This window comes from Catharus ustulatus, chromosome 5 (assembly GCF_009819885.2).
Source record: "Catharus ustulatus isolate bCatUst1 chromosome 5, bCatUst1.pri.v2, whole genome shotgun sequence".
NCBI classification, from domain to species: Eukaryota; Metazoa; Chordata; class Aves; order Passeriformes; family Turdidae; genus Catharus; species Catharus ustulatus.
In genome coordinates, this window is record NC_046225.1 from 41,570,084 (window position 1) to 41,598,066 (window position 27,983).

General features: G+C 36.9%; 1 protein-coding gene across 18 annotated transcripts in view; it reads left to right on the top strand.

Moving 5' to 3' along the window:
* TENM3 (teneurin transmembrane protein 3) overlaps nucleotides 1–27,983 on the top strand; it is a 1,396,736-nt gene that overhangs the window by 1,245,470 nt on the left and 123,283 nt on the right. For 10 of the 18 annotated variants that reach the window (XM_033060171.1, XM_033060172.1, XM_033060174.1 and 7 more), the window contains 3 exons: nucleotides 9,796–10,033; nucleotides 14,950–15,042; nucleotides 17,680–17,784. In XM_033060171.1, the coding sequence (XP_032916062.1) occupies nucleotides 9,796–10,033; nucleotides 14,950–15,042; nucleotides 17,680–17,784 (436 nt within the window). The remainder of the gene's footprint in view (nucleotides 1–9,795; nucleotides 10,034–14,949; nucleotides 15,043–17,679; nucleotides 17,785–27,983) is intronic. The other 8 variants (XM_033060178.1, XM_033060188.1, XM_033060179.2 and 5 more) reach the window with 2 other exon arrangements.

The following is a 27,983-nucleotide window of genomic DNA, read 5'->3' on the forward strand; positions in this document are numbered from 1 at the left end:
CATGCGGTATGAGACAAGTACATGTACTAACACCCTGTCTCTGTGACTGAATCATTGTAGAACTTACCCAGCTTACAACTGAAGCATGATTCTTCTTTTTGACATTTATTTATAAATCACAATTTTTGCAGTCAAAATTGTCTGTATTTGGTATAAACATAAGGTGCAGGGTGAGCAGAGTGGGTAATGGCATACTCTGCATAATTTTACCTGTGTCTTGCATGCAGGTTTTGGCCATGTACTCAAAGTTTTTTCAAATAATTTTCAGTCCACTGACACCATTTTGGAAAGTTCAATTTTTTTCCCTGTACAAAGTCTTCCTGCTGGACTTCTCCATTTTTGTTTCATGTTTTGTTTTCTTTCAATGGAAACCTCAATTCTCTGATTAATGAGTTAGCCTTCAATTTGTTAACTGAAAACATGTTTCTCTACTGATTTCCATGAGTTAGCGGCAAAGAAGATTGTCTGAAGCTAGCAGTAATTGTATAACTTTCTCGCTTCTGACTCTAAATAAGAATGAAAGCTGATTTAATTTATAAAGATGAAGATAAGTCTGCTCTGATTAGAAAAAACTATGATTAAGTGAAGCCTGTGGTTTGGTGATCCCCCTCCTCACACACTATTTCTCTACGAGACTGCTATATCCCAGTGGGGGGGAAAAACCCCAAGCCCATAGTCGTGCAAACCATCTGAACCCCACTGTGGAGAAGTTAGGCCCAAAGCACACCACTGAAGGCTGCATTATTATATTTTGAATCTCTGGATAATATAAGCTGAGTGTCATTTTTATGTCTCAAGTGAGCAAGCTTTTCTCATTTCTCACAGTGTGATACCAACTTTTCCCAGTTTGATATCCAGGTAAATTGTTGGAAATAAGTCAGTGACATTTTACCACTGGAGGATATTGTTTGGTTTTACAGACCTCGGGTCCCAAAAAGAGAACATAAATAATGTCTATTAGTATCACTGCTAACTACTTATGTGTGTTAGGCTGGGGTGGAAGGGGATGGCATTTGTGCAATACAGCAGCAGGACTGGAAGTACACTATTGCTTCTCATATCCTGTGTGGATAGCTGCCATCGTGGGTTTTATATTTCTTGTTTTATTTCATTTTCTTGTAAAGCAAAATCCTAAGTATGTTACCGCAGCAGGTTAAATTTCAATTTACTTTAGTAGTGTTTCTGTATTTTTCTTTTTTCATCTTTCTTCTTAAATCCCTCTGGGGATAAAGATGCTACTATTAGGAAGATTGTTTCCTGAACTAGTTCCACTACAGCTTTTTTCACCAAAGCTGAAATATTTATCTCAGGTTCAGCTTTCATAAGGTGATTAAGCTTCCACAGTTCAGTTGAAAAACAACAAAGCCAAGTTTACTTTGTTACTTTAAATGTCTGCCTTACGAATGGTAACATCAGCGGTTTTCCTTGATCCAGATGGTATTTGTTCTCCAAATCTGAGCTCTTTCACCCCACATGCTTTTGTAACTATCTTTTGTTAGCTGGGCCCTTATATATGTACCAGATAAGAAGACATTATATGATGGTTAAACAGATTTTGCCTGCCATGATACTGACTGTGTGTTACATATGTATTGAAGGGGTTAATGGAGTGGTCACAGGCTGGAGGTGTTTATGTTGGAATGCTTTGAGAATCGATTCCAGCTAATGGAAAAAATGCTTTAAAAGTGAACTGGTTCCATTCCCACAGTGAACAACAGAGTGGAAACAACATTTAATAAACCTTTCAGAAGTAAATCCTGTGATTTTTTTGTTTCACCCCATCTGTGGAAGAAATGCCCACTTTCTTCTCAATGGGCAGGATTTCTTCCTGCAGTGTATTTGCCTTACTCTAGGTAACAAGAGAAAGTCTTTGGACAAAAAACATAAAATGCATTTTGCTCATGCATCATCTAACACCTAAGTTTTATTGACTTCAAAAGTTTTTGCTTAAATGGCAGGTTGACCAAAAATAGCCAGCCTTAAGATTCCTTCTCAGCTGCTCTTAACTATCTGGTTTCCAGTAAATTGAAGAAATTTGACTCTATGCATCTTGTTTTACAAATATGGATGCTGCAAATTAAGATCCTTTTTGTACTTGGATTACAGGAGAATGCATCTTCCATTCTACCTGTGTAGAACAGATTTTAATTTTTTATCTATTTTAAATATTAGGTCACTTAGAAGATTTGACAAATATAACCCTTTACTTATGAAAATTAAACATTATTACATTTTTTGTTGTTTGGAGGGTTTTTTTACTCTAGAGTTCTCGTGCAAGATATGGGGCTTACAGTAATATTTTTGCTTTGCTAATGAAGATGATTATATACAGATTTTAATTAAGGAAGAGTTTTGTTCTATTGATAAACCTTGCTGAAAAATCCAAGGTTTATTTTCCATCGAGAATTGGCATGATTTTAAATGCAAGGCATATTTGTTGTGAACCATGAACAGTCTTTATGAAACCTGAAGAAGATTTGTGAAAACAGCCTGTAATAAAAATCACACATGCTTCATAAAACACTACTTGATAGATATCACTTGCACCATTAAGAACTAAACGACAAAGGATGTAATTTCAGTTCTGGCATACAATATTAATCGAAAGACTTTAAAGCATCTTGCTGATGGGAACTATGACAACATGACATTGAAGAATTACAAACTGGAGACATCTATCTTAATCAGATTTTCAAAGTAAATGCCATAAAATAGAAAGTTATGTTATCTATCTTCATAGGGTCACATATCATATAGGGTATAGCTTTTCAGCTTGTTTATTCTAAAAATATCAGGGACAAAAGAATGTGCCTTTCAAGTAAGTTTAAAGCTCTGTTCATATACTTTACAAAGTTTTTGGGAATAGATTAGGAACTGGTGCTTTCTATTTCTGCAGCAAGGTTATAAAACATTAGGGAGAGCTGAATTATAGAACAGCTGAGAATGCACAGGTATTATCAGTATGAAGATGTTGAGGGAAAATATTATGCTCAGTGGATATGAAATAGAAAGACAAAGTTATGAGTGTGCCTTTAACTGGAAGCATAATTCTCCTGTAGATGACACAGCTGAAAGACGTTGGTAAAAGTATTCTTTCTTCAGTTCCTAAAGCATGCAGTTATTTTGCATCACTTGTTTCTTTGTCTTCCTGTGTATATTTAACTTGTAAAGAACAATGTCCTTATAGCGTGAGGGAAATTATCAACATGTATTTTGTGGTTTACACGCCAATGTTGTATTTTAGGGACTTCTACTGCCCTCCAGGGAGTTCCAGCTACTTCCCTCCTCTTGTCATCTGGTCTTAGACAGACACCATATGAGAACCATGGGATCATTTTGAGTTTCTCCACAGTCAAATAAGTCTTTCTTCCCCTTCAGCGGAGAAATCTTTATTTCTATTTTGAAAGCAAAGTCATGTTGCAATCTAAAGGAAAATGTGTAATATAAATGACAAAATTAAGGTGTTCTTTATTATTTCTCCAAAACTTAGAATCATAAGCAAGGCAATGCAATCTTTCAGAACTTATCCTTCATTAAATTCACTAGTAGTTTCTCACTCACAGATAGCTTGACAGGTTGTCAGACCCTACAGGCATTGTACTGATGAGGAGACAAACATTGGCCCTCTTTGATCAAGCTACTTGTTTGACTTTTGCCCATTTTATATTGTAATAGTATACACATACAAGGTGCATATTTAGATCAAAGTGTCCTTGTCACTTCTGCTTATGCTTGTCGCCATGTATCTAGCCCAGGACCAGAGAGGAAGTCAGAAACAGTGGCTGGGGGTTAATTTTATTTCCATCTCAGCATCCATTAGGTATAAACCAAGCAGAAAAGGATGGGCAAGCTGACAGCAAATCAGAGTGAAAGGACTCTCCTCTGATGGTAGGCAGTGTGTCACCTTAGTCCCTGGGTTGGATGTGTGGTTTGGATCCTTAAAGCATTTGACAGAGCAAAACCAGTTTGGAGGTGAATAAGACTAAGCAAATTCTTGGGATTAACTGCAAAATAAGCACGTACAGCAACTTGTCTTAAATTACCCCTATGGTTTATAGTAAATGATCAGAAAGGAAACTTTGAGCCTCGCACACCCTGAATTGAAGCAGTGGTTCACTCAAAAGACAGATCTGTCTAATTACAAGTGAACTCTTAAATACTCGATTTTTTTCTGACCACATAAACTTCTTTATGTTTTTATTAATTAAATAAGGCTTCTCATGGAAGGTACTCCCAGACCAGAGACTTCTGGAGCGATTGGTTTTGCTTGCTCACAGGATCTTTGAAGCCGTGGCCATAGCAGTGCAGGTACCCTGTCTTACCCCTCCATAAGCAGGCACTTTAAAAAAACGCTCCTTTGGGAGCTCTAGGAATAATTAAGCCATAATACGCACTCTTTTCAATTTACAGGGACTTCAGAAGTAAATCCCACTTGTGCTTACTGTGCTTTTGGAGATATGACCATATGTCAATTAGGTAAAATTTCAAGTCTATGGAAGGGTTTTATTGGGGAAATCAAACCAGTTGTCATAGAAATTACTTTCTACTGCTGGCAATCAAGGGCTAGCAGACCAGGGACCAGTGACCTGCAAACACAAGGTTACATCTTTTGTTACCAGTTTTCTAAAATGTTTAGTCTACTCCAGTTTCTTGCTTCTAGTATGTATTATTGATATTTCCTTTACCATGGCAGAGACTTTTCTAAAGAGAGAATAGAAAAGGAGCAGCCTGACCAGAAAGTGTTAACACTCTCATAGACACAGATATTGAATAACATTTTGCTCACATTTGAAATGTTTATATCATAGTGGAAGACTTTGCTTTTGTGTTTTTCATGGAAACTCTAAGTTCACATTAGTTGTACTCTGTTTAAAAGCCTAATCCTTATCAAATGGATTTTTTCTTAGATGAGTAGCTAGCTGACAGGTCTCAATGATCTATCTGTTATAGAAAGATTATCACACAAAATATGAAACAAATGGCTTTTTTCCATGGATACTTGATCTGCTTTTCTGGCTCTGATTTAGCCCCTTTCTCCCACATGGCTGTAGGTATCATAAATGTCTCTCCTTCCTATGCTGTTTAAATTCTGTAACAATTAAATGATAAAATTAATTAAATGTAGATTACTTTTTGAAAAATAAAAAGAGGAAGAGATTTTGTGAAAGGCTACAGAGCTGCATATAATTTACCTTTGCAATTGAAATGGCTGCTTTGCTTCACTGTGATTCCCTAGGGCAAATAGCAATTTAAATATGTTTCCAAAAATCATGTAATTGTAGTAAGATAACTTTCTACCCAATTTCTTGTGACTTTTCCGAGTTCTGTACATATGTTCACACACATAATTATCTGATGTTGGCTTAACAAACACCTTAAAAGTGTGAGGTTTGTTTGTTGCACCTGAAGACTGGTTGCTGGGGCAGTTTACGTTTGCTTCTTGCTGCAGAAATGTTCTGTTTAAGATGGATGGGATTGCTCTACAGTCATTAAGGTCTAGACCAAACAGGAACTTTATAATTAAAATTTAACATTTTGAGACATAAGCCTACCTGTATCTACCTATATCTGCTTATTTTTAGTGTAAATTAGACATTCCTATTTAGATTAAATCAATTAAGATAGCATTTAAAATCCAATTTAAAACAAAGCAATTGTACCTCTCTGGAATAGTTCATAAGTATTTCAACCCAATTGTACTTTATCAAATTTGAATGCTTTTCTTCTAATAAGTGGTTGTTGTGAGGGAGCTGGCCAAGTCCCAGGGCTGCTGTCTTTTCAATAATCTAGGGAAGAAGTATTTCCCTCTAGGACTCCTGCTTTCCAACAAATGCTTGATAGGGAGAAAAGGGGAGTTACAAGGTCTTGACACTCGATATTGCGGCACATGGAGGGCTATCATTACAGGGAGTAGTGTCCAGTGCTACAGAGTTTATGAAGTACATATCATGTCATCCTACTGCCCTCATAAACTTATTAAGTAGGAAAAGGAAGAAAACTGTAACTGTTCTGGCAGTAATGCTGATTTCTCAGAAGAGCTGTGTGAATCACTTAACATACATGCCTCATTTTCCTTGCATGTGAAGTGAGAATATTTTCAGTGGCACAGGAATGTTGAGAGGTTGTTATTCCATAAGACAGATAGCTTTGTGTGAAAGCCTTAATAATACTAAAAGCTCTTCTTTAGCTCTTAACTCCTAAAAAAAAAATAAAAAAGGGAATCTGGCTCCAGCTTAAGAATGGCATTCAAAACATGACTCTTATGATGATTCTCTCTTCCTCACAAATCAGTGGTGCAACATTTGGGTTTTGTTAGAAATCGTGCAGCAATCAGAAGAACTGTGTATTGGGGAAATCTGGCAGGTTGAAGAAAAGATCCAAAAAGCAGTCCTCAGTGATTTCTCATTCAGAATGACGGTGTAGGACTGAGCAAATGTAGAAGACTATAGATTTTAGTTCTGTCGATTTATGGAAAATCTAACCTTGTTAAATGCAACTCTACATGTAGCTTTTGCACAATTAGAAAAGAAATAAATCATTCCAGATTTTTCAGGCATTTTGGATTTTGAGAAAGCTATAGATTCCCTGCCAACTGAAGCTACCCTCAGACACAAGAAAATGTCACTTGTCAGCATTCTGTGGAAAGAGAAAGTGGGATTGGAAGATAGGTGATCTTTGCCAAATTGCACTTGCTGTGGCCTTCTAGCTCCCTTCTAGCCTCTCTTAATTTCTCTTATATGTTCCTCCATATCTTCAGTGTCAGTATGTTTATATGTTATATAGCAGAAGGGCCTTTTGATTCACAGGGAATTATAGGGAAATAATCTAAATCCCCAATAGTGGCCAGCATAGCTGGCCTATGGTCTGAGTAATCCAATTTCATTCTTCCAGCGTATTTTTAGAGTAATTATTAAATCTGTTCGTTTATTTGTGGAGTATATAAATACCCTTTACAGAACCTTCACTATCCATCTTCCTGATGGGTAGAGTGTGTGGGAAGGTCTGACATCTACCTGAGACAAGCCTGGCACTCACACCCTCCTTTGTGCAAGAGAGCAACGATGATTAATCCTCTGCTTTGTCTTTAGCAGAGAATGGTGCAAGACCTTCAGTACTAAAAATGATAGACTGAAAGATTGATTTTCAGCAGAGATTGTAAATGAGAATAGAAATTAATGAACAAGAGGGATGTCAGGATAACATTTCAGCTAGTAGGGGCTGCAGTGGAAGAGGGTTTTGCACTGATCATGGCAAAACTGTCCAAAAGGGCTAGGTGGGTAGGAGAGTCAAAAAGGGGAATAAAAAAGAAAAGTCTGATCCTAAGAACAATTGCAATTAATTTGGCTATCTGATTAAAAATTAATTGATGTGAATTAATTAATTCTACGTACCATTTTTCTGTAATTTTTGTAACTACAGTAATTTCACGCTTATAAGGCGCACCTTTTTGACTACCATTTTGGTCCGAACCCAGAAGTGCGCCTTATACCCCGGAGCGCCTGATATATGGACAAAGTTCGGAAATTTGCCAACCCGGAAGTGGGAGCCTGCAGCAGACCGGAGCCAAGACGAGCCCGCCCAGCCCCACGCGGGAGCGGGGCCGGGGCCGCCCCTGGTGGCAGCACCGAGCCAAGCCCACTCAACCCCAGTGGGAGCGCTGAGCAGGAGCCACCCGGCCCCGAGCAGAGCCAGTAAACCCCACAATCGCGCAATTCCGTTACTAATTCGTTACTTTGTTGCACGTGGATCCTCGCTCAAAAAAAAGTGCGCCTTATAGTCCAGTGCGCCTTATATATGGACAAAGTTCGGGAATTTGCCGACACCCGAAGTGCGCCTTATACTCCGGTGTGCCTTATACTCGTGCAATTACTGTAATTTGTGTAATTAATAATTTATAAAAATGTGTTTGTATATACATGTGTGTAAATACTTACACAAACACGTGTACATATATAATTTTTATATACACATGCACCTATATATTGCAAAGGTTAAGGCCACAGTTAATTTTGCACCAGCTGATAAATAGCTTGTTATCTAAATCAGATACAATTTTAAGTAAACATGGGGAAAATTCTTTCTTCTAGCATTGGTCTGTTGACTTTCTTTAGCTGGCTTGTTGAAATGTGGCTTAAAGTCCTTGACAGAGAGTGTAATTACATGCAGTGACAACCTTTGTGTCAGTATTGGTGAAGATAAAGCTTATCAGTTGTATCCTACCTGGACTGGAATTTTACATTAATATATTAGGGATTCGGTGTTAAAAATCTCACTTGCAGCATAAATGCTGTCATTCTTTAAATGAGAGATTCAGCATTGCTGTTGTTAGTGACAAAAGTCATGTTGACCACAGAAAATCACTGGAAAGAAGAATGTGACTCTCAGAAAGGAAATTATTCCAAAGACATGCTTTTTTCTATTTATTTCTTAACATTTTCATTTTGTCTTAAATTCACAACTGGGAAATTGCTCACAGTTAAGTTAATTTTGTAGCGGTCACCTGTAAGTTATTGGAAACATCTGTTTCAAAAGAAATGTTTTTCCTGTGTTCTCTGTATCAGAGTTTTATTATTGAGTTTGTAACAATTTGCAGTTCTAACAAATACCAAAAGGGAATTGCTTATGGAAACCAAACAACTAATTTAAAAGCTACCTGAAAGCTTTTTGCACAGTGAGAAAAGTGCATGCCCTGTATCTTCTGCTCTCCGTAACACTTACATTTATAGTATGAAGTATGTTCTGCTACATTAGTGTAGGAAATGGATTGCAATTTGAATTACATAATTGTCAACTGTTACATGTTTAAGTGTCATCAGTCATTGCTAAATTGTGGTAAATTAAGTGTCTGGGTTTCTTTAATTTTGTGTTCATTATTTTGTAAGAGGTTTGTCTTATATTTATGACTTATTTGCTGGTGATTTTATGGAACAGATTGTTAAAACTTAACATTGATGGAGGTATTTGATTGCAGGGTTTGCTGTTTTGAGGTTTTGGGTTTAAGCTTTATGGGTGTTGTGTGCTTTGGTTAAGTCAGAAAATATTTCCTTTTGTTTTGATGGCCTGACTCTCTTATCACCTGTGACTTCCTCCAAACTGTATTTATATTGCATGGTGTGAAATTGGAAAATCTGTTCTGTGTGTGTTCTAATGGATGTGACGGTCATTAAGTATATGAGTCTTCTGACGTTGTAATCAGATGTGAATCAGTTTGTTAAATATCCATGAAGCAACATCTGCTTCACAGAGTGACCTTCTGCTAAAGAATACTTAGCATCTATTAGCAGATCGTAGTGCAGATCTGCCTTATTTGAAATGCACTAAACTAGAGTAGTCTACTGCTGTTTAGCTACTAGCTTGTAATAATTTATTGTAGTTAAATAAGGCTTAAAAAACTCCATTAAATAATTATAAGAATTATATCCATTTTGAAAACCTTTGTGTTCTACTGAAATTACCCATTTAATTTCAGGGTTGGTTTGTTAAAAAAAGCTGAAGTCTAAAGGCACATTAGGGGATCTGTCAGATGCTATTTTCTGTAGGTGTTAATAAAACCAGATTAAAAAAAAAAAACTGAAACAAATTAAAACCAAAAGCAATTTTACCATCTGTTGTGTATTAATTAGAACTTGGTGTATCAAGGGTAAACTTGCTCTTGCAGAATGTCACTGAATGTCTGCTAATAGAATAATATGCAAATATATTAGATGATAGGATTATATTGAATTTCTCATTCTGCTTTGGTTGTAGCAAATGCCAAGATGTTGTATAACGAACTTTAATTTTCTTTCTTCTTAGAACAACCTCCAAATAACCAAGGCCAGTCGACCCTGCAGCCTTTGCCACCTTCTCACAAGCAACATTCAGCACAGCATCACCCATCCATCACCTCACTTAACAGAAACTCACTGACAAATAGGAGGAATCAGAGTCCGGCCCCGCCGGCTGCTTTGCCCGCCGAGCTGCAAACCACACCTGAGTCAGTCCAGCTGCAGGACAGCTGGGTGCTTGGCAGTAATGCGCCACTGGAAAGCAGGTAATTACTTAGGTACTACTACAGACTCTGGCAATGCTAAAGGAAGTGTTTAACTTAATGGAAGTTGACCCACAGCCAATGCTTCCCCTCATTCAGCAAGCAAAAGTGAAAACTTTTCAGTCCTGAAAAATATGTCCTCACTCTAAAATCCTCAATGACACTCTTCTCCCTTACAGTCCTATACTATAGAGTATCTTAATTTTTTCCAGACAAGCGTTTTCCTTCTTGTTCATAATATGTGACTATTTCCTATTTGAAGAAATTTTTTTACTTGCTTGCCAGGAATGTGTCAAATATGTACTGTCATACAGATCAAAAGTCAAATAACATTCAGTAATAGTTTTTAACTCTTATACTTGTTACCTTTAATGAAATACTTATGTGAAGGTAGATGTTATTAAAGGTGCTGGGATTTGGTGAGACAAAAGAACTCAGTTCTGATGTAATGATAAATTTGTTAATGATAACTGTCTCTAAGAAAGAAGCAGCTAATATGAAGGGTGACACTAGCTTTTTTTAGATGCAGAATGATCTGTTAAAAAAATTGATAGGACTTTCTGGCACAGAGCTGAATTTATCTACAGTAATTAATTAGTACTCATGTAACACTCAATCAGCACTAGTTTTTTATTAAGGAAAGCCATAATATTCCAATTTAGTTATTAAACTGATCATTTATTACTATATCGAAATTGATAGAAATTCTTGAAAATGTTTATGAAATTCCTTGAGTTTATTCTTTGAGTCCTTTTAAATTATGTTTTATAACAAAGTAAAGATGATTTTGACTAATTTAAAACTTACATGATCTTATGATTCTCTTTAAAGGAGTTTTTGTTGCCATAGACGTTTCAGGAAACTCCTGTTAGTTTGGAAGGGCTATTACTTTTCTTAGTTTTCATGGACTTTTCTGTACTTTTTGTGAGACATAAGCTCTGTGGAACAGCATTCTACTGAAGAGATTTCATCATCGTATTCAAACAGTTTAGTACTTTATGAAAGAATTTTCTTATTGAACAAATAAGTTTGTAGTGGGGAAAAAATGTTTGATATTTTCCTGATACTAGTTAATCTTAAGTAGATGGGTAAGGTCATTGATGTTTGCTTCTATTGCCGTATATGTTTTTATTGTTTTTATAAACGTGTAGGATTCCTTGAATGAGAATGCCACTTCCAACCTTAGGCATTTTTTGCAAAGGAAAATCTTTTCATTTTTTAAATATTTCTGATTAAAGGCTAAGGGTATTTTGAGTGTTCAAGTTTTGAACACTTGTGAATGAGGTAAGATGTAAAAATTTCATGTAAAAACTTGACAGAGCCCTACCGCTGTGGTTTTTATAATAGTCTTACTTGATTGGAACTCTGGAGGTGTAGAACCCATCTTATTTGTCATTGATTTTTCCTGTTTTTGTTACGGTTCCCTACTGAGTGTGATTTTCATGCTCAGTGTCAACTATATTAACAACTTTGTGATAGGTCTCTTCCTTCATCTTTTTCTTGGACTAAAAAAAGTTTATTTCTTCTTTAACAATATTTTAGTTTATGGTTATTGTTGAGGAGTTTTTTTCTTCTTCTTTTTTAATTTGACTTAGATGACAGCCATTTAGAGGTAGAGAATGTGAATGTCAGCATATATACACATCTTTGTAGTTCTATAGGGTCATACTGGTGATGAGTGGCATTAAAATGACATACAGTTTGCTGTCGTGTATCTGGGCAGTGAATTGGCTGGGTTTGTGTACATTCATGTAGGGAGAGAGGGATGTATTTGCAAAGCCTGGACGAGGTTTTAGTCCCTATTGCTCTGCAGTAGTAGTGAAAGTGATTTCAAAATATATATATACCGTAATATTATATTCAGTTGTGTTTTTAATAGAATATACTACAGTATGGCTCTGTGCAAAGTACCATCAACAAGAACTAATGCATTTGTGTGAAACATTGCTGTTACGGGCTAAAAAGGTGAACTGTGAGGTTACAGGTCAGTGACGTCCAACAGAAACTCCACTTTACTGCTTTTTAAATATAAAAAGACACTTTGCTTAAATGTTTATGAGGACCTAAAACTGTAACTTGAATGAATTAAATTATGTGAATGCTTCTTTCATCTTTGTTGCTGTCTTTAAATGACAATGAGATTACCAAGCAGAGGCAGAAATTGTCCTCTTATCTATTTGGGCTCAGTAGAATCTACATTAACAAAAAAAACAAAACAGTAGAAGAATATTTCTTGTAGGTTTCCTGCAGACTGCAGGACCTTTCATTGAGCATTTAATGATCTTTACTATTTGACTGTTCCCCAGCCTGCTGTAAGTTAGGTTCATTTGTAGAACAAATAGATCTGCTGGAGGAGCCAGCACTAGAAAATAGTATGAACTTCTGAAGAAATCAAAAAACTTTCCATTTTGCTCATTGAATTGCTGATTGGACAGCCAAAGTCATGCAAATGTATGACTACAAGTCAGGTGTCTGAATATGATAAAAGATGATTTAGTAATTAAATAATAGTAGGTTTTTTGTTATCATTGAGCTCTAAGTTTTTCTTCACTTACTAGATTTAGTAATGATTTCTTGAGCACCAGTATGAGTAGTTACATTCTCATTACTTTGAGTTCTAGTAGGATTCTAAATTACTGATATTTAAAAATACATAGTAAATGTAAATGCTCTTTACATGCTGTCTGTGAATTTTAATGCTCTTTAAATGCTCTCTGTCAAATATTTGAACATGCAGAATTTTTCTAATGCATGAGTGGTAGAGATGCACAAAGGAAGAGTATGCTAGAACTTATAAATTTGTAGATAAAAATAAGCTGGTAGCATCTCTTAGTGCATTTCCTGGGAAGTATTTCATTCATTTTAATCATTGAATGTAATAGATCAATTTGTTGGTAAGGGGAAATTTACATATTCCAGTCAAGGAATAAGTCTTTGAGAATATTATGTAACTTCATTCAGAATCTGTGCTAACGTGCCAGTGAAACATAGAACTTTGCTTTTTATTACCAGATTTGCTGCAAAAAATACCTCATTTTATATGATGGACTGTGAATTTTTTGTAGAAACTAGCCAAGAAACTAACATGTTTTTCATGGTTTATATAGATACTGCTTAGTCTTCTCTTACCACTTAGTATTAAAAGCAGAGTTGGAGGAACGTTGCTGTATTCAACTACTTAGCTACTTATTTTACCAAGGAAAAATGAAGGTATTGTTTGAAGAAATACTTGATGGCTGGAAAATATTTTAGTGTTTAAAGGATTTAGTTAAAGTACTGGAACACCTCAGAAATAGTATGGAGAAAATATTTCCTCGAATGTGTTTCCTCAAAACTGTTCTGTAAACTTAATTCAAAGTTCATTTTAGAATGTGAAGACCTTAGAAACTCCTAAAGTGTGATGAACATACATGTCATTATTGGGGTGGACTGCCAGTGATCCAGTTGCCTTAAATATTGATAAGGTGTGGAAAGGGTGTTGATAGTTTCCAGGGAAGTTTTAAATCAATTTGTGTAGAGACTGATTGATTGTCCGCAAAAGCACAGTGTTGCTGGAGGTTAAAGTCTGTTCAAACCAGCTATTTTATGCATTCCACCCACTAAAACAGTGCCTTGTTTAATCAAATTCAAAATGTTCTGATCTGTAAGTCTTCCAGGTTTTCACACATGGACTTGATTAGAGATGTCACTTCTATTGAGAAGGTGCATGGTACAAAATAAAGGCAGAAGCTGAGGATGGAGTTCAAGTCCTGCTCTCGTGAAAACCCTGTTTATCACCATGGGTGTGTCACATTGTTGATTGCAAGTTGAAGAAACAGGATTCTGCTCAGATTGCTGACAGCATGAATGCATTTGAAAAATTGACATGCCAAATTATGGGATCATTATATACAGACATTAGAAATTAAGTATTGTTTTCTAGGACTAAAGTCAAAAAAGTTCTGTTTTCTTCTGACATTCTCTTACTGTCGGGTTCTCACTGAGCATCTGTTTGAATCCTAAAACACCCAATCCCATATGCTAATAAGCTTTCTTTGATGTCAATAGTGTCTTACTTTAGATTTTTACTTGATCTCTCTGGCATCTTTCCTGCTCAAATATCCCTTGCTGTCACCATAAGTACTTGGAATTTGATCATGCTGTGTATTTTGTCCCCTGGCTCTTAGGCAAGCACCAGTAGTCCAGAATTCAGTGACACTTTCACAGTATTCCTTGAGTTTATAATTCCCCTTTTCAGAGGTACACAGTCCCTGAAGTAATAATGGACCCAAGTGTTTTTTCCCCCACGTTAATCATTCCCTGGTTTAGATAGGACAAAAGAAATATGCAGTTCTAAACAAAATAATAGTGGCTTACTTAATTTCTCCCTGTCATTTCATCACTGTTCCCTGAGAGAACCAGAGACTGTAATGCTTCCTTTGCCTCTCCTGCTGCTGTGCATTGTCATTTGCAGAACATGAGATCCCCATTCACTCTGGTAACCAACCCTCTGCATATTTTTCTTGCTGGCTGGCTGTGCCAAATAGGCAGCAAGAGATAGTCTTTTAATAGTCTCTGTTCAGTTTTATTACTTCATCTCTGGTCCAGCCTCATCAAGTAAACATCTCCCACTGATCAGTCCTTAAGCCTGCCTTGACACAGGCAGCAGTTAGGAGTTTTATTCAAGGACTTGCACATAAATAAGGGATCACCAAAGGGTAATGAACACCTAAAGGTAGCCTTACAACACTGTGTCTTCAGGTTACAATCCAGCATGTAGTTCAGAGGACAACATGGAAGGCAGATAAATCCCAAGTTCTGTTTTGCACAAAATTAGGCAAGAGAATCAGTATATTCATTTTTGTGGGATCATGGGATCATCCCGTTCTTTAATTTGAAATTGCACCTCTAATTTCATTTTTTTGTATCTTTACGTATAGAGAATTAGAAAGTCAAGCAGTCCTTGCAAATGGTCATGACAACCTTATAGAGATGGATGTGTTTTCTCCAACATATCACGATAGCAGTTATGGGTATGTGACTCTTAAGTGTTTGCATGATGCTAACTATTGACACAGAAGCCAAAGTGTGATTTTTTTCAAAAAAAATTACTGCAATAGGAAAACATCTGGAACAAACTTACTTATGTCTGTATTTTTAAAAATTAGTCTAAATAATTTGTCATGCTGACTCATAGCAGATGCAAAATGGTAAACCTTGACTTCCAAATCTTGCTTGCTTTGACTTAAGACATTAAGAATGCAATTGACATTCTCTGTGACCCAATTCTGCAAGCTGTTGCAAACTATTTGCATGATTACACATTTGCCAGATCTGATCCTTTGTTTGTAATGTATTTACTACTTGGCAAATTTTTCTTTTTGAAATATTATGACATATTATTACAGCATATAGAATGACCATTCAAAGAAGTTAACAAGAGTTACATACCTAATCTCTTAATAGTTTTACCAGCTAGTTTGAGATTGCAACTGCTGATACATATGTAACTGTAAAGAGAATTCCATATAAATTAATATTGCAATTTGTTTAAGTAAAATTTCTATTTTAGAATTGTTCCATATCTACTTAACTTTGTCAATAATCTGTGTCTAATTTTTGAACTATGTTTTGGCATTCTTATGCCAAATCAGTGTAATTTATTTCTCGTCCACACACACGCAGAAAAAAACCCTGACAAAGCAGTACCATTTCTGAATTTTTAATAATAAATTTACGTTTCTTGTTAGTTTGTTTATTCTCCACTAAAAATCAGATTTTTATGTCCAAATTCTGTTTTGCTAATGGTAACTCCTAACTTCATAAAAGGGACAATGTGCTATTTGATTAAATGAAAAGATCTGCAGTTGCCTATTAATTAATCTGTAATATATATTGACACAGTACATTGATCTGCTTCTCCAAAAAACTCTTAGGCTTTCACTTAGCCACAAATTAAAATCAACAGCAGGAAGAGAATGGTATGTTAAATTCAATTAGTCATTATCAGCAAACTCCAAGATATTGCAGATATTTGCCAGAAGATCCCAATATATTGTCTTTGAAGTAAAAATGTAAGCATACTGTATTAAAGCAGAACAAAGCCAAATATTATTGTTCCCTGTAGAACAATTACCATACAATACTGGTTCAGATGCATAAATGTTGTAGTGGAGTTAATAGAACTGTGCCTGGTTTATTCTGTGTATGTTTGTAATAGGATCAACAAATATAAGTATTTTAGCAAATGGAGTATGTTATACGAAATTTCTGTTAGTTGAGACTAATTCAGGTAACAATACAATGAAATTTATCTTGTTTGTAATCCCTTCATTTTTAAAATTATGCTAGCAGGGATCATCTCCTGGTGTGAAAGTTGTCCAGAGATAATAATACATCAGTTCCAAAGCATAATAGATTTGAGACTACAACATGCTATCAGCATGAAGGTTCAGTTTATCAATGTCACTAACATACTGTGTCACAGCTAGAATCATCATATATTTGTTTCTTTGTTTTCATGTCATGCATGTATTACATTATGATATACTATTTCTTCATTTGTATGGCTTACAGACAGAATATTAATCTAATGAATTTGACAATTTTAGTGTTAAGAATGATTATAGAAACAGATATTTTACATAGAAATTCTAATGTTTCATAGACTTAGACCTAAAGAATAGTTGTTTATAGCTTTAAGAGATGTATTCACAATCCATTAATTATCATAAGACAACTGGAAATCTCCATATATTTTAATGGTATGTATTTTTAGCTTTATTATTTTCTCTGATGTACTAACATATATTAGTATACCTGTTGACAAATCAGCTTAATTTGAGGTAAGAAGTCTGTTTTCCTTTTACCTAACCTGATAGTCCTATTCCCCAAGTTACCTAGGTGTCAAAATCTGAAAATATGTAAGATTCACTATCAGCAAATGACTGTGTTTATATTACTTATAGATAAAACTTGCTAGTATTTTCTATTTCTGCACTTTTCTATATTCTGTTTTCTATTGTCCCCTCATTTTCTGAAAATCTCATACTTTTACAAGGTTCCTGTTGTATTCAAGTAGGAATTCTTTTCAAGGAGGTTGATTCAGGATTTTTGTCATCTGTTTGGGAGAAAGTTTAGGAGAGCTGAGTTTAGGGCATGCTGTATTAAACCTAATAGTGGTAGAGGAGAAAACAGAAAGAGGCTGAGTACAAAAGTTGTAGGAGTGGTTGTCCAAATGGGTAGATGAAGTAGTCCATAAGGAGGAACTGAGACTGCTTGGTTAAGCAAGATGGGATGAAGTACTAGAGGACTACAGGCTGAATGTCTCTGATAAAAACTGAGATAATTTCTTGTCCTTTACTCCTTGTGATTATTTGTGAAATCCTTTTGAATTGTATGCGCCTCATCACCTAGAGGACTGACTCAACATGGGGAGAAGCCTTGGCTACTGGCATATGCTCTACTAGTGACAGAAGCCAGAAATAATCAAAAGAAAGATTTTCTATCTGTGATGGCCTATGCAGATGAGAAAGCTTTCAATATGATTTCTAAAGTTTCTTTAAACTTTCTTAAATAAAATCACAAGTTAACACTTTAGTAAAAAAAAAAAAACAAACATAAAGCTAGCACAAAAACTTGCAAAATTAAAACCTAACTTCTTTCTGCAGTTGCTTGGCTGCAGCTGAGCTTGCCGTTCCAGGAAGTGCAGGTCAAGTTGAACCAGAAGGGAATTCTAACAGATTCTGGAGATTCTTTCTATCACATTCAAACAGGTGAGGAAACAATACCAAATGTCATGGCAAAACAAAGACCTGGATGACTGTATAGTGCCTTCATTCAGCATCTCTAATAATGCTCATTGCATGAAGAGAAGACCCTCTGCAAAAAGGCATGTGTGGAAATGAGTACCATAAAAGATAAACTGTCATCCTCCTCTTGGCACAAGATGTAATCCTCTGCCTTTGTGAATCTGTGAATGGTGGTCTCTCAGTTCTATGAAACTTGGCATGTTGCATATGAGAGACTATGCATGCACAGTATTCAAGTTTTCACTTGAGGAACAATGGCTGGGAATTAGGAATGACTGTTGTATCACATGCACAGTTGCCAAGTTGGTCACAGTGGCTGTAACTCAGAGGTTATGACAGTGCTGTTGCTGTAGTGACAGACTCTGGCTGTGTGAGTCACAGCTTACACCACAGTAGTGGCAGCACAGAGTTCATCATGAGGTATCATACCCTTTAAATTGCAAGAGAAACACAACTATCACTGTGTGTATCTCTGTGGCCAGCTAACACTGGACATCACTAAGTGAGCTAATGTTCACAGATCCATTATGATGGAATCTTCAGCCTGCTTGCAGCTTGAAGCAGAATAAGATCCCCTAAGCCACTGGCAGAATAATGCTTCATGCCTTTAAATTCCTTTTGGTTTTATTTTCGTTTAAAATGTCCAGGAGTTCAGTCAATCCAGACAAAATTTCAATCTTTGTTCCAATTTCTGAATTAATCCATGGGGACATAATGCAGCTCTGGGTCCCTCTTAAACATTTTTTTTTTTTAAATACTCTCCATGTGCCTTTTGAGACATTTAGAGCAATTGTTATCTTTCAACTTTATGAACACAGCAAGGGTAGTGAAAAGATTGGATGAGTAGCTGTGCTCTACATTCCTTTGGTTTTTTGCTTGGAAAGTGTAACTTACTCAATATTTAAGATAGAAAGTGGCTAAGGTTAGAGAGTCTCATCTCAGAGACAGCTTTTCCTGTTTCTGTCTTGGTAGGGATGTGACTCCAGAAGAGAAGATAAAGTTGTAATAAAAATCCTTACTGATCACATCAGCCTTTCATGTACTCACTGCAAAATTCAGATGCTTTCCTCCACTCTCCCTTCCTTTGGAGAGCGGAGAGCTGTAATAGCAGGAATATTGTATCAGAAATACTGAATTCAGTATAAGAAACTGCAGTAAAGGGCTGCCAAGTTCACTTCCAGCTACTGCCTTCTTCAGAAGTGAACATCACCAACAATATCAAGAACCAAGTCACTTTCCGTAACGTAGATGGAAGTCTGGGCAAGTACTAGTCCTCTGAGAGACCCAGAGGAAGCCTGTAAGGCAACAGAACTACTTGATATTTTTTCTGCAATACATAAATCTAGTTTCATCTGGAAAGTAAGTAGTGGGACATTTCTGCAATGAACACTACGAGAAGCTACAACTGAGCCAGGTTTCTTTCCTTGTTCACCGAGCCACAAGGCATTCTTCGCATTGGACTCTTGCTCATTTCTGCAAAGTTCATCTTCACGGAGTGCAGCATTGCAGAGAGGAACATGAAGGAGCAGACTTGGCAGAGCCATCTGATTATCCTGGTTCTTTTGATCCTATATATATAGAAATACACTCCTCCTTCTCTGGGGTCCAGAACTAGCAGCCCAAATTTGGATTTGGAGAAACAAATAAGAGGATAGCAGGTGCCCTCTGCATCCTGTAGCGCTATATTCTTTCTTGTACCACCAAGAAGGTAGGGTGATGAAGAGGAAGATTTACTGTAACGCACCAAAGGAGGGGAAGTTCAGAGATTTGTCAGCATTCAGTCCTTCAAGTTATCATGTCCTGGTGACTTTCACAGCAGATTGGGACACTGTCTTCTCTCAATTCCTCTTTGAAGCTTCAGCTGCAAGTTGCTATGCCTGACTTCTCCATTCTTTCTCCAGCAGCCAGCAGTGGAGCTGTGGCCTGCAGGAGCCAGATGTGAAAGAACACACAAGCAGTAAGAAAGACACTTTAGCCCTAGCAGGACTTTGTTCTTTCTTGGATGTCAGTGTTCAGTTTGTGAAGAAGGCGGGTCCTTGGTAAACCCAGCCAAATTCAAGCAAGTGTTGCCATATGTAAAGTGCTTTTCTGAAACATTTAAATAATCTGGTAGAAGAGGCTTATCTCCATTTCTCACAGATGTTTCTTCTGTTTTTACATATGGATAATAGCTTTCTTCTCTTACTTTCTTTCCCCCGAATTTTGATCATCATTTCATCTGCTGTGATCTTGAAGCTTTTTCCAGGATTCTGATAGCATTAATAATTACTCCAAGGAAGCAGAAATTCACTTTTATTTCTTCCTAAGAAATTTTTCAATTGCAATTCTGCCCAGAAAATAACGTAAGACAAATTCACAGCATAACACAGTTTCTGTGCTGGCTTGGAGTTATGTTAAATGCAACCATATGGTTCTGTGGAAGTCAGTCATAAGCCTGTGCTAAGGGCAAACACGACCAGCTACAGGGTTTCATCTCAGAAGAATGTTAAAAGAGGATGAAGACAGGCATCAAGTGTTCTCAGAGAAACAAAAATCCAGTTCCTGCTAGAGCCTGCTGGGAAAGCTTATCTCATGCATCAATGAACCAGAGTTCACATGAAACCTAGCCAGTAATTTCTGTTATCTTTTACATCCTTCCTATAATGTCAGTCGGCAGAGATTAATCTTTTCTTTCTATCTGTTTCCTCAACTCCCTAAAAGGAATCATATTTATTGATCTGATCTGTCCATTAGTGAATCAGGCAGAGCTCTCTGATGTCAGGTGGCAGGTGAGGGTCATGGTCTCTCTCATAGAAAACAAAGTACAATCTGGCATGAATAGGGTCTGTCAGCAGAGAGAGGGCACACCAGTCAGTAGGTGCAGTACCATGATCGATCACAATCCTGGACCACCGTCTTTTACACATTTAAGGTTTTGCTCCTCGTTCTGACAGATTATGTATGTCATAGGAGTTTTTTTTACAAACAAAAAAGCATGATAACCCACTCCCAGGAGGGAAAAATTCAACTGGTTTGCATTCAAGAAAGTCAGGGAGAGACAAAAACAAAATCTTAAATGAGAAAAGTTGGAGCAAACTAAAATAACTGCAGCAGGATTTATACCTCATCTCTTCAACTTTCTTAAGATTAATTGATCTCTTTGTATGAAAATGGCAAATAAACTGCTAGGTCTTTGCACAGAGATGGACATGCACTATCTCTGCATGTGTTAGTGACGATATATTTGAGGTTGAGCTCCCAAACCTTAGAAGTGTGTTCTGTCTAAAAGTCTGTTCTGCCCATTTGAAACATCAGAAAAATAAAAAGATAAATGTTCATCTACCCTTATGTCTTACTTGCTTACATTGGCCTCATGGTGCTGTCAGACTTTTGTAGAAGGTTCTGTTATGTTTTTGAAAAGCAGAATTATTGATCACTTCTTTCTCCAGATAGGTGCATTATGAATTGGGACTAGCCAGGGGAGGGGAGTCTGGTTATTTATTTTTAGTTCAGGTGAGCAATCATCACAGTTTTGTTCATTGCAAAACAGAATAATTAACAGTTTTTATTCCTAGGAGTTCAACAATACCATTATATTAAATGTCAAACCCAGGTCCTTAGGAGTACTATTGAATTCTAAGCAGAGGAATTATGTCCTGATACAGAACTATGTCACCAAAACAAAAATTCACTAAAACTTGCATTTCTATCAATTGGCATTCAGTCAAAATGGATTTGATAGAAGTTTTTTTCACCTCTGGAGCCTTAAGAGAACACAATTGCTGTGTTTCTAATTCTGAGCATCTAAGGTGTAGCTATTACCTCTTGTGCCTTGGAGTGAATCCAGGATAACAGATTGAGGACCTTAACAGAATGCATAAAGACATTTTAGCTGGGCTTGATTAAAAATGTGTTCATTCATGTAATAATGTCCACAGATTCAACACACCTTAGAGGCAAATAGATAATTTTTAATAGAGTTAGATACTGGAAGATTTGAGTTGGTTTGGGGGGAAGATTAACCTGTGCTCCACAATGTGAAAATTGGTGTGCTCATTTCATAAAATATTTAATTTGTGAGTACAGAAGAAAGAATGGTATTGCCTTAGCTGGGAAAGTCCAGTAAAGTACAGTGATCTTTTGAGTCAACTGTGGTCTTCTCTGCTAGTTATTGCTATTGTCCAGAGTTTTCTTAAATTGCAAGGGCAACAGATGAATCAAATAAAACAGATAAGTGGACCTTTTGCTTACATGAAAGAAATTTTTAGTGTCCCAGACATATCTAATGTAGACATTTTGATGCCTAGAGGTAAAAGAAAAAAAAATGTTAAGGATAGTTTTTCTTTCCTCTTTCACCTCTCTTCAAGTCACTTTCTATTCTGTCAACTTCCAAATGTCAGTTTTGATTTATTCTGCACTGAAACAACAGGTATCTGAAAATAGCTTTCCTCATCTCCACAGTTGCCTTTGCCTGACCCGTAAAAAGCCTAAATTTTGCTTTTTTGCTTTAGGCAATTAGTTCTTAATGCTTTTGTGTGTTTTACCCTAAAAATGAAGTGAATCAAACAGTAGTATTATAAAAACTTGTCTTTGTATACTGCAGGGCAAACAGTACATACTCATTATACAAGAACAAGGAAATAATCAGTTGAATTTAAATTGAAATTGATAGAAGAAAGTACATTTTGATATAGTACGTGTTTAGCCTGCAGAACAAAATGCCACAAGACATCTATGAGAGCATGAGTTTTGGACTGTTTAGAGAAAGAGCAAGCTGTTAGTGAATAAATAGACTGGAAGGCATTCATTCCCTCCCTTTGTGCTGGCCACTTTCAGACAGGGTGTTGTTCTTGATGGTCTACCCTACTACAGGAATTCCTGTTTCTGCTTATTTGGTTGCAGTTTTACACAGCTTTTTTAACTGTTCACTGTCAAGTAAGTTATCTCTTTTGCCACCATTTTTGGAATAAACTAACTTTCTTGTTGTTCTGCATATGCTTTCGGGAATCCTACCCTTTAAACTGCTTTTTAGACAGACAACTCCATCAGAAGTACAGGCCAGAGATCATTACTAACATTAGATGCCTTTTGTAATGCAGTCTTCTGAACATGATCTGAAGAGCCATGTATCACTAACTGGATCATCATGGAATTGACCAAAAATTGCATTTAGGACAGTGTAGGAGACAGGGCTGCAAGAAAACCTATAGTGCAATAGCACTAGGACATTTTTTAACTGATCACAATGGAATCTCTCTATTCAGAAACATGGCCAAATTCATAGATTTGTTCTGCTCCATAATTTTCACATGCTGTTAGTGTACAATGAAACACAAGAGCCAAATATTTAGGATGAAATTATTTAGGGTTTTTAAACACATATATTATAAATACAGTTTTACTCTGGATCAGTGTTATTATGGCTTTAAGATGAGAAGTGTTTCGTTCTTGTATGCATAAGGCCTAGCAATAGTTACCTTCATTCTGTGATAGCAGCATCAACTAAATAATAATGTTGCACAAAATAACAATAGCTGCCATTCAGTCTCACTGGCAGGGTGATAAAATATGATGCATATTCTGTTGTACTTTGAGAAGTTCTGTAGAATTTTACTGGACCTTATTCACAATTCCATATTTAGTACAAGTTTTGTAAAAGTCCTGTGTTGACCTTTAATATGGTGTGACATACTTGCCACGTAATTCAGCGCTATTGGCAGGGTTGCACTGTATGAAATAATTTAAAACAACTAAAATGCCGCCGAAAAGGTTTTTTTTTAATTATAAGGTAGGCTTTTTTTCATCTTTCAAGTATTGCAGAGCATTATATATATATATGATGCCCAAAATTAGAGAAATTATTCTTTAGCAAGGTGAATCAATTTCAGCATAAGCTAAAAGAGTCATGTATCTAATGTAAAAATTGCATTAGGAATGTTAAAATTATGCAATAACTCTTTTCAAATTGAGACCAGTCTATTTGTAAAGTAATGTGTAATATTCCTTTTTGCTTGGTGATAGTTTATTTATATAATATCTCAGCTTCTGGCAATCTGGAGTCAAGGGCTTTCCAGACGTGTTTATAGAATATTGCATTCATGGATGCATGGTATCCATTTTCTTCTAAACTACGGTCAAAAGTTCTTGTCATAGATCCTTTTGTGAAGAAAGTTATTCTAAATCACATCTCTGTTGCTGGACACCTGGCTATCTTATATCAAAAGTACTTGGGCTTCTGGGCTGAGTCTTACTGTCCTTGAATATTTTGATAGTCTATCTCCATTTCTATAAGGACGCGGTTTTCAGTTAACTTAATCTTTCTGCCAAACTCATGGACGGTTTTTATCACCTCTTTTCCCCCTATTTACTGAATTTGATAGAGAGAGCTTCAGTTTTATTTTCCACAGAGGAAGTGGCAGCACAAAGAAAATCTGATTTGCTGTGAACTCTCTCCCCCCACCAGTGGGAGAAGAAGGAAACTGTCTCCGTGTCAGCCAGTGCACACCAGCACTTGGTGCTCAGAGAGTGCTGAGTAAAATTAAAACATGATTATTTTACTTTTATTTGCATGCTTCTTTTTTCTGAGCTGATGCCTTTGAGGTTTTAGATACTGTATTTCTGTCTTTTCTTGTAAGGATAACAGCCTAAGTAAAATGCCTACCATTTGTGAAATAAGGATAATTCTCAGCTGTCTTTGCATCCAAAGATCAGTTTATGGTTATTAATTATTAGTGTATTAGTTATTAATATAGGTTATAACTTTGTATTTTGTAGTTTAGATTTGTTAGGTACTGAATACTTCCCAGTTAAAATGTTAAGATTAGCTGACTTTTTAATAGCAGCATCTATTGAATAAGTTGGCAGAAACATATTGAATAAATGTAAAAGTAGAATATTATTTGCTTTAAAGGTTGAATTGAATTATTTAATAATATAGAACTGGATTTTCTTGTAAAATATTAGCATGATTCACTGGAGTTTTGTACTCCATAGCTTAATAAAATATTTAAAGTGCTGCTTACGTGAAGATCCAGCAAGTGCATGTTATGTGACCAATTTTGAAGGAAAGATACACTATTGCAAATGTTATAAGCCCCCTATGAGATGAAATATAGTGTAATTTCCTGTCAGTGCCTGGTCAAGTAGTGCAAACAGTTTAGGCTTTAGAAATTAGCTATTTGAGTTCCAGAGTTTGAAAAGACAAAGTAGAGAGATATATAGATAATTAAAATCATTTGTGGATGGATTATATTTCAAGAGTATAAGAATTTCAGCATTATCTGGAAGCAGCCTGGATTTGTTGTCAGATACCATATCCTTCTAAGAGTCTCATAGGAACAGTTTGGCATGGCTCAGTGAGGCAGACAAGATGTGCAAGTCTGATAGCATTACACTTTAAATACTTACCACTCAGAGTTAATGTAGCAGGAGAGTCTCTGACAACTTTGTTAGTAACTCCACTCATTAGAAATAGAGAGATCCAAACAAATTTTCTTAACCCACAAGAAGATGCCAGACTGACTTTTCTGCCATTACTTTTCCCTCAGCATTCAGCCAGACAATGCTCTGGCATTGTATTCAGGGGATTCAGAGTAAAGAAGAATAGCTTAAAGTGAAGAGCTGAGCCTTGTGCTGCCTAAGACAACACATTCCTGAATTCCTACTGCTGAATTCCCACAGCACACTCCTAGAGTAACTGGCTGATCATGCCATGGAGAGGTGCACTCTTCACTGGGTAGAAAAGTGCAGGATAGAAATGGCCATATCCAGACGGTGGTGTGTGGAATTACATCCAGCTGGTGGCCAGTCAAAAGTGGTGTTCCCAATGGCTCAGTATTGGAACCAGTTTAATTTCAAAGAATCACAGAATAAGCTGAGTTGGAAGGGATTTACCAAGATTATCAAGTCCAACTCCTGGCCCTGCACAGGTGCATCCCCAAGAGTCACACCATGTGCCCAAAAGTGATGTTTGTGTCAGGTTTGGTGCTGTGACCCTTCCCTGGGGAGCCTGTTCCTGTGTCCAATCACCCTCTGAGTGAAGACCCTTTTTCTAATATCCAGCCTAAACCTCCCTGACACAGCTTCAGGCCATTCCCTCAGGTCCTGTCACTGATCACCACAGAGAAGAGATCAGTGCCTGCTCCTCCTCTTCCCCTCACAAGAAAATTGTAGACTGTGATTAGGTCTCCCCTCTTCCAGGCTGAACAGACCAAGTGACCTCAGCTGCTCCTCCTATGGCTTCCCCTCAAGGCCCTTCACCATCCTCGTGGCCCCTCTTCGAACACTCTCTAATAGCCCAGTTCTGGGCCCCTGGTTCAGGAAGGACATTGAGGTACTGGAGCAGGTCCAGAGAAGGGCAGTGGAGCTGGGGAAGGGTCTGGAGCACAAGCCCTGTGAGGATCACTGAGGGAGCCGGGGTTGTTTAGACTGGTGATAAGGAGGCTTGTGGTGGTCTTACCACTCTCTGTAACCACCTGAAAGGAGGTTGTAGCTAGGTGGGGGCTGGTATCACAAGTAACAAGCCATAGGACAAGGAGAAATGGCTTGAAGTTGTAGTAGGGGAAGTTTAGATTAGATATTAGGAAAAGCTTCTTCCTTGAAACTGTTGTCAAGATTTGGAACACTCTGCCCAGGGAAGTGGTTGAGTCATTGTCCCTCTAGGTATTTAAAAAATGTGTTGATGTGGCATTTTAGGGACACGGTTTAGTGGTGGACTTGGCAGTCCTGAGTTAACAGTTGAACTCAGTGATCTTGAGGATCATTTCAAACCTACATTTTTCTAAGATTCACATATAAGAGTTACAATTTTCTTTCATTACCCTGATGCCTGAGGTGAACTGCCAGAGTTATGACAGTTCACACCATCACTGTCATCTCTCAAGTTTATCTATGGGATTAACTCCTCAATGGTTTTGAGAATGTGGATTATAGTCACTTGTGGTCTGTGGTCTACCAAAGCCAACATCAATTCACACTTTTTCAGAGAAAATTTAAAAAAGGAAAATATCAATGACAGACTGGTTTTGTTGCACTATTTTCTTAAGGTATATTGGAGTGCTAGTCAAGTCCTCATATAATGATCACTTCATTTTTAATCTGTTGAGTCTAAAAGCAGGAGAAGGAGGATGTGAAAATTGCAGACTGGTCAGGCAGCTTGTTATTTTTAACAGGAAGCTGATGTATAGGAGGAATATTGTTTTATCTACTGTATGACCTTCCTTGTGTCCCCCAAAACAGTATGCATCGTACATGGAAAGGGAAACAGCTACCTTTGTGTTTGATGGTTTTTTTGGGATCTGTTTGTGAAATATACCTGGACCTAGCATTTACCATATGTAGCCAGGAATGAAAGAGCAATAAAAGTCAAGTGTATAAGACACTTACCAGGACTTAACGAATTTACATGACTCTGTGAATCTATGCAATCAAAGTAATGCTGTTGTAAACATCTTTACGTAGGGCTAGTTATTATTTTGGTGTTTGCTACATTCAAAATGTCACAACTTTTAATTAAGTACCTTCTTAGACAGGATTTAAACTACCAAGGCTTTGTCTTTTGAGACTGTTGATTATACTCTGAGCTCAGAAGCCAAAAAAATTTGGGATGTACTGTTGTGCCTTGGTAGATCTGGTGTATAGCCTTCTGTTGTTGTTGCCATAAAATTTAATATTGTTCAGAATGAAGTAACCTATGTAAAATATTTCATGGCATCATGTTTGTAATGCAAATATTTTTAAGTAGAGGGCCTATGCCAGGATGTTCTAATTCATCCATTAACCTCCCATAGCAAAATCACCTGTAAACAACAAATCTTGTTTATCAACTGCTGGTATTTTTCTCAGGCTGCAGTGGGGCAAATTAATTTCTAGTGTCTCTGCAGTGTAAATTTGTCCATTATTATGCAAGAATCCAAGCATGTGTCCTAGAGAGTCAAAGTCCCATCAGCTCAGAAGCAGTTCACAGTGCCACATGGTGTAACTAGAAAGGCTTTTCCCCTGCACAGCTGGCTCAGCTGGTGCTGGATCCTCTGAACCGTGCTGTATAAGTGACAGGCAGGAGGCAAATAGAGCGTAGGCATGCTCTTACCTTCAGGAGGGCCTGGGCATCAGCAATTCATGAGTGTCTCTTAGCTATGGCAAAACCCAAACACCTTTCTGGTTCTATTCAACTGTGCTTTGGTAAG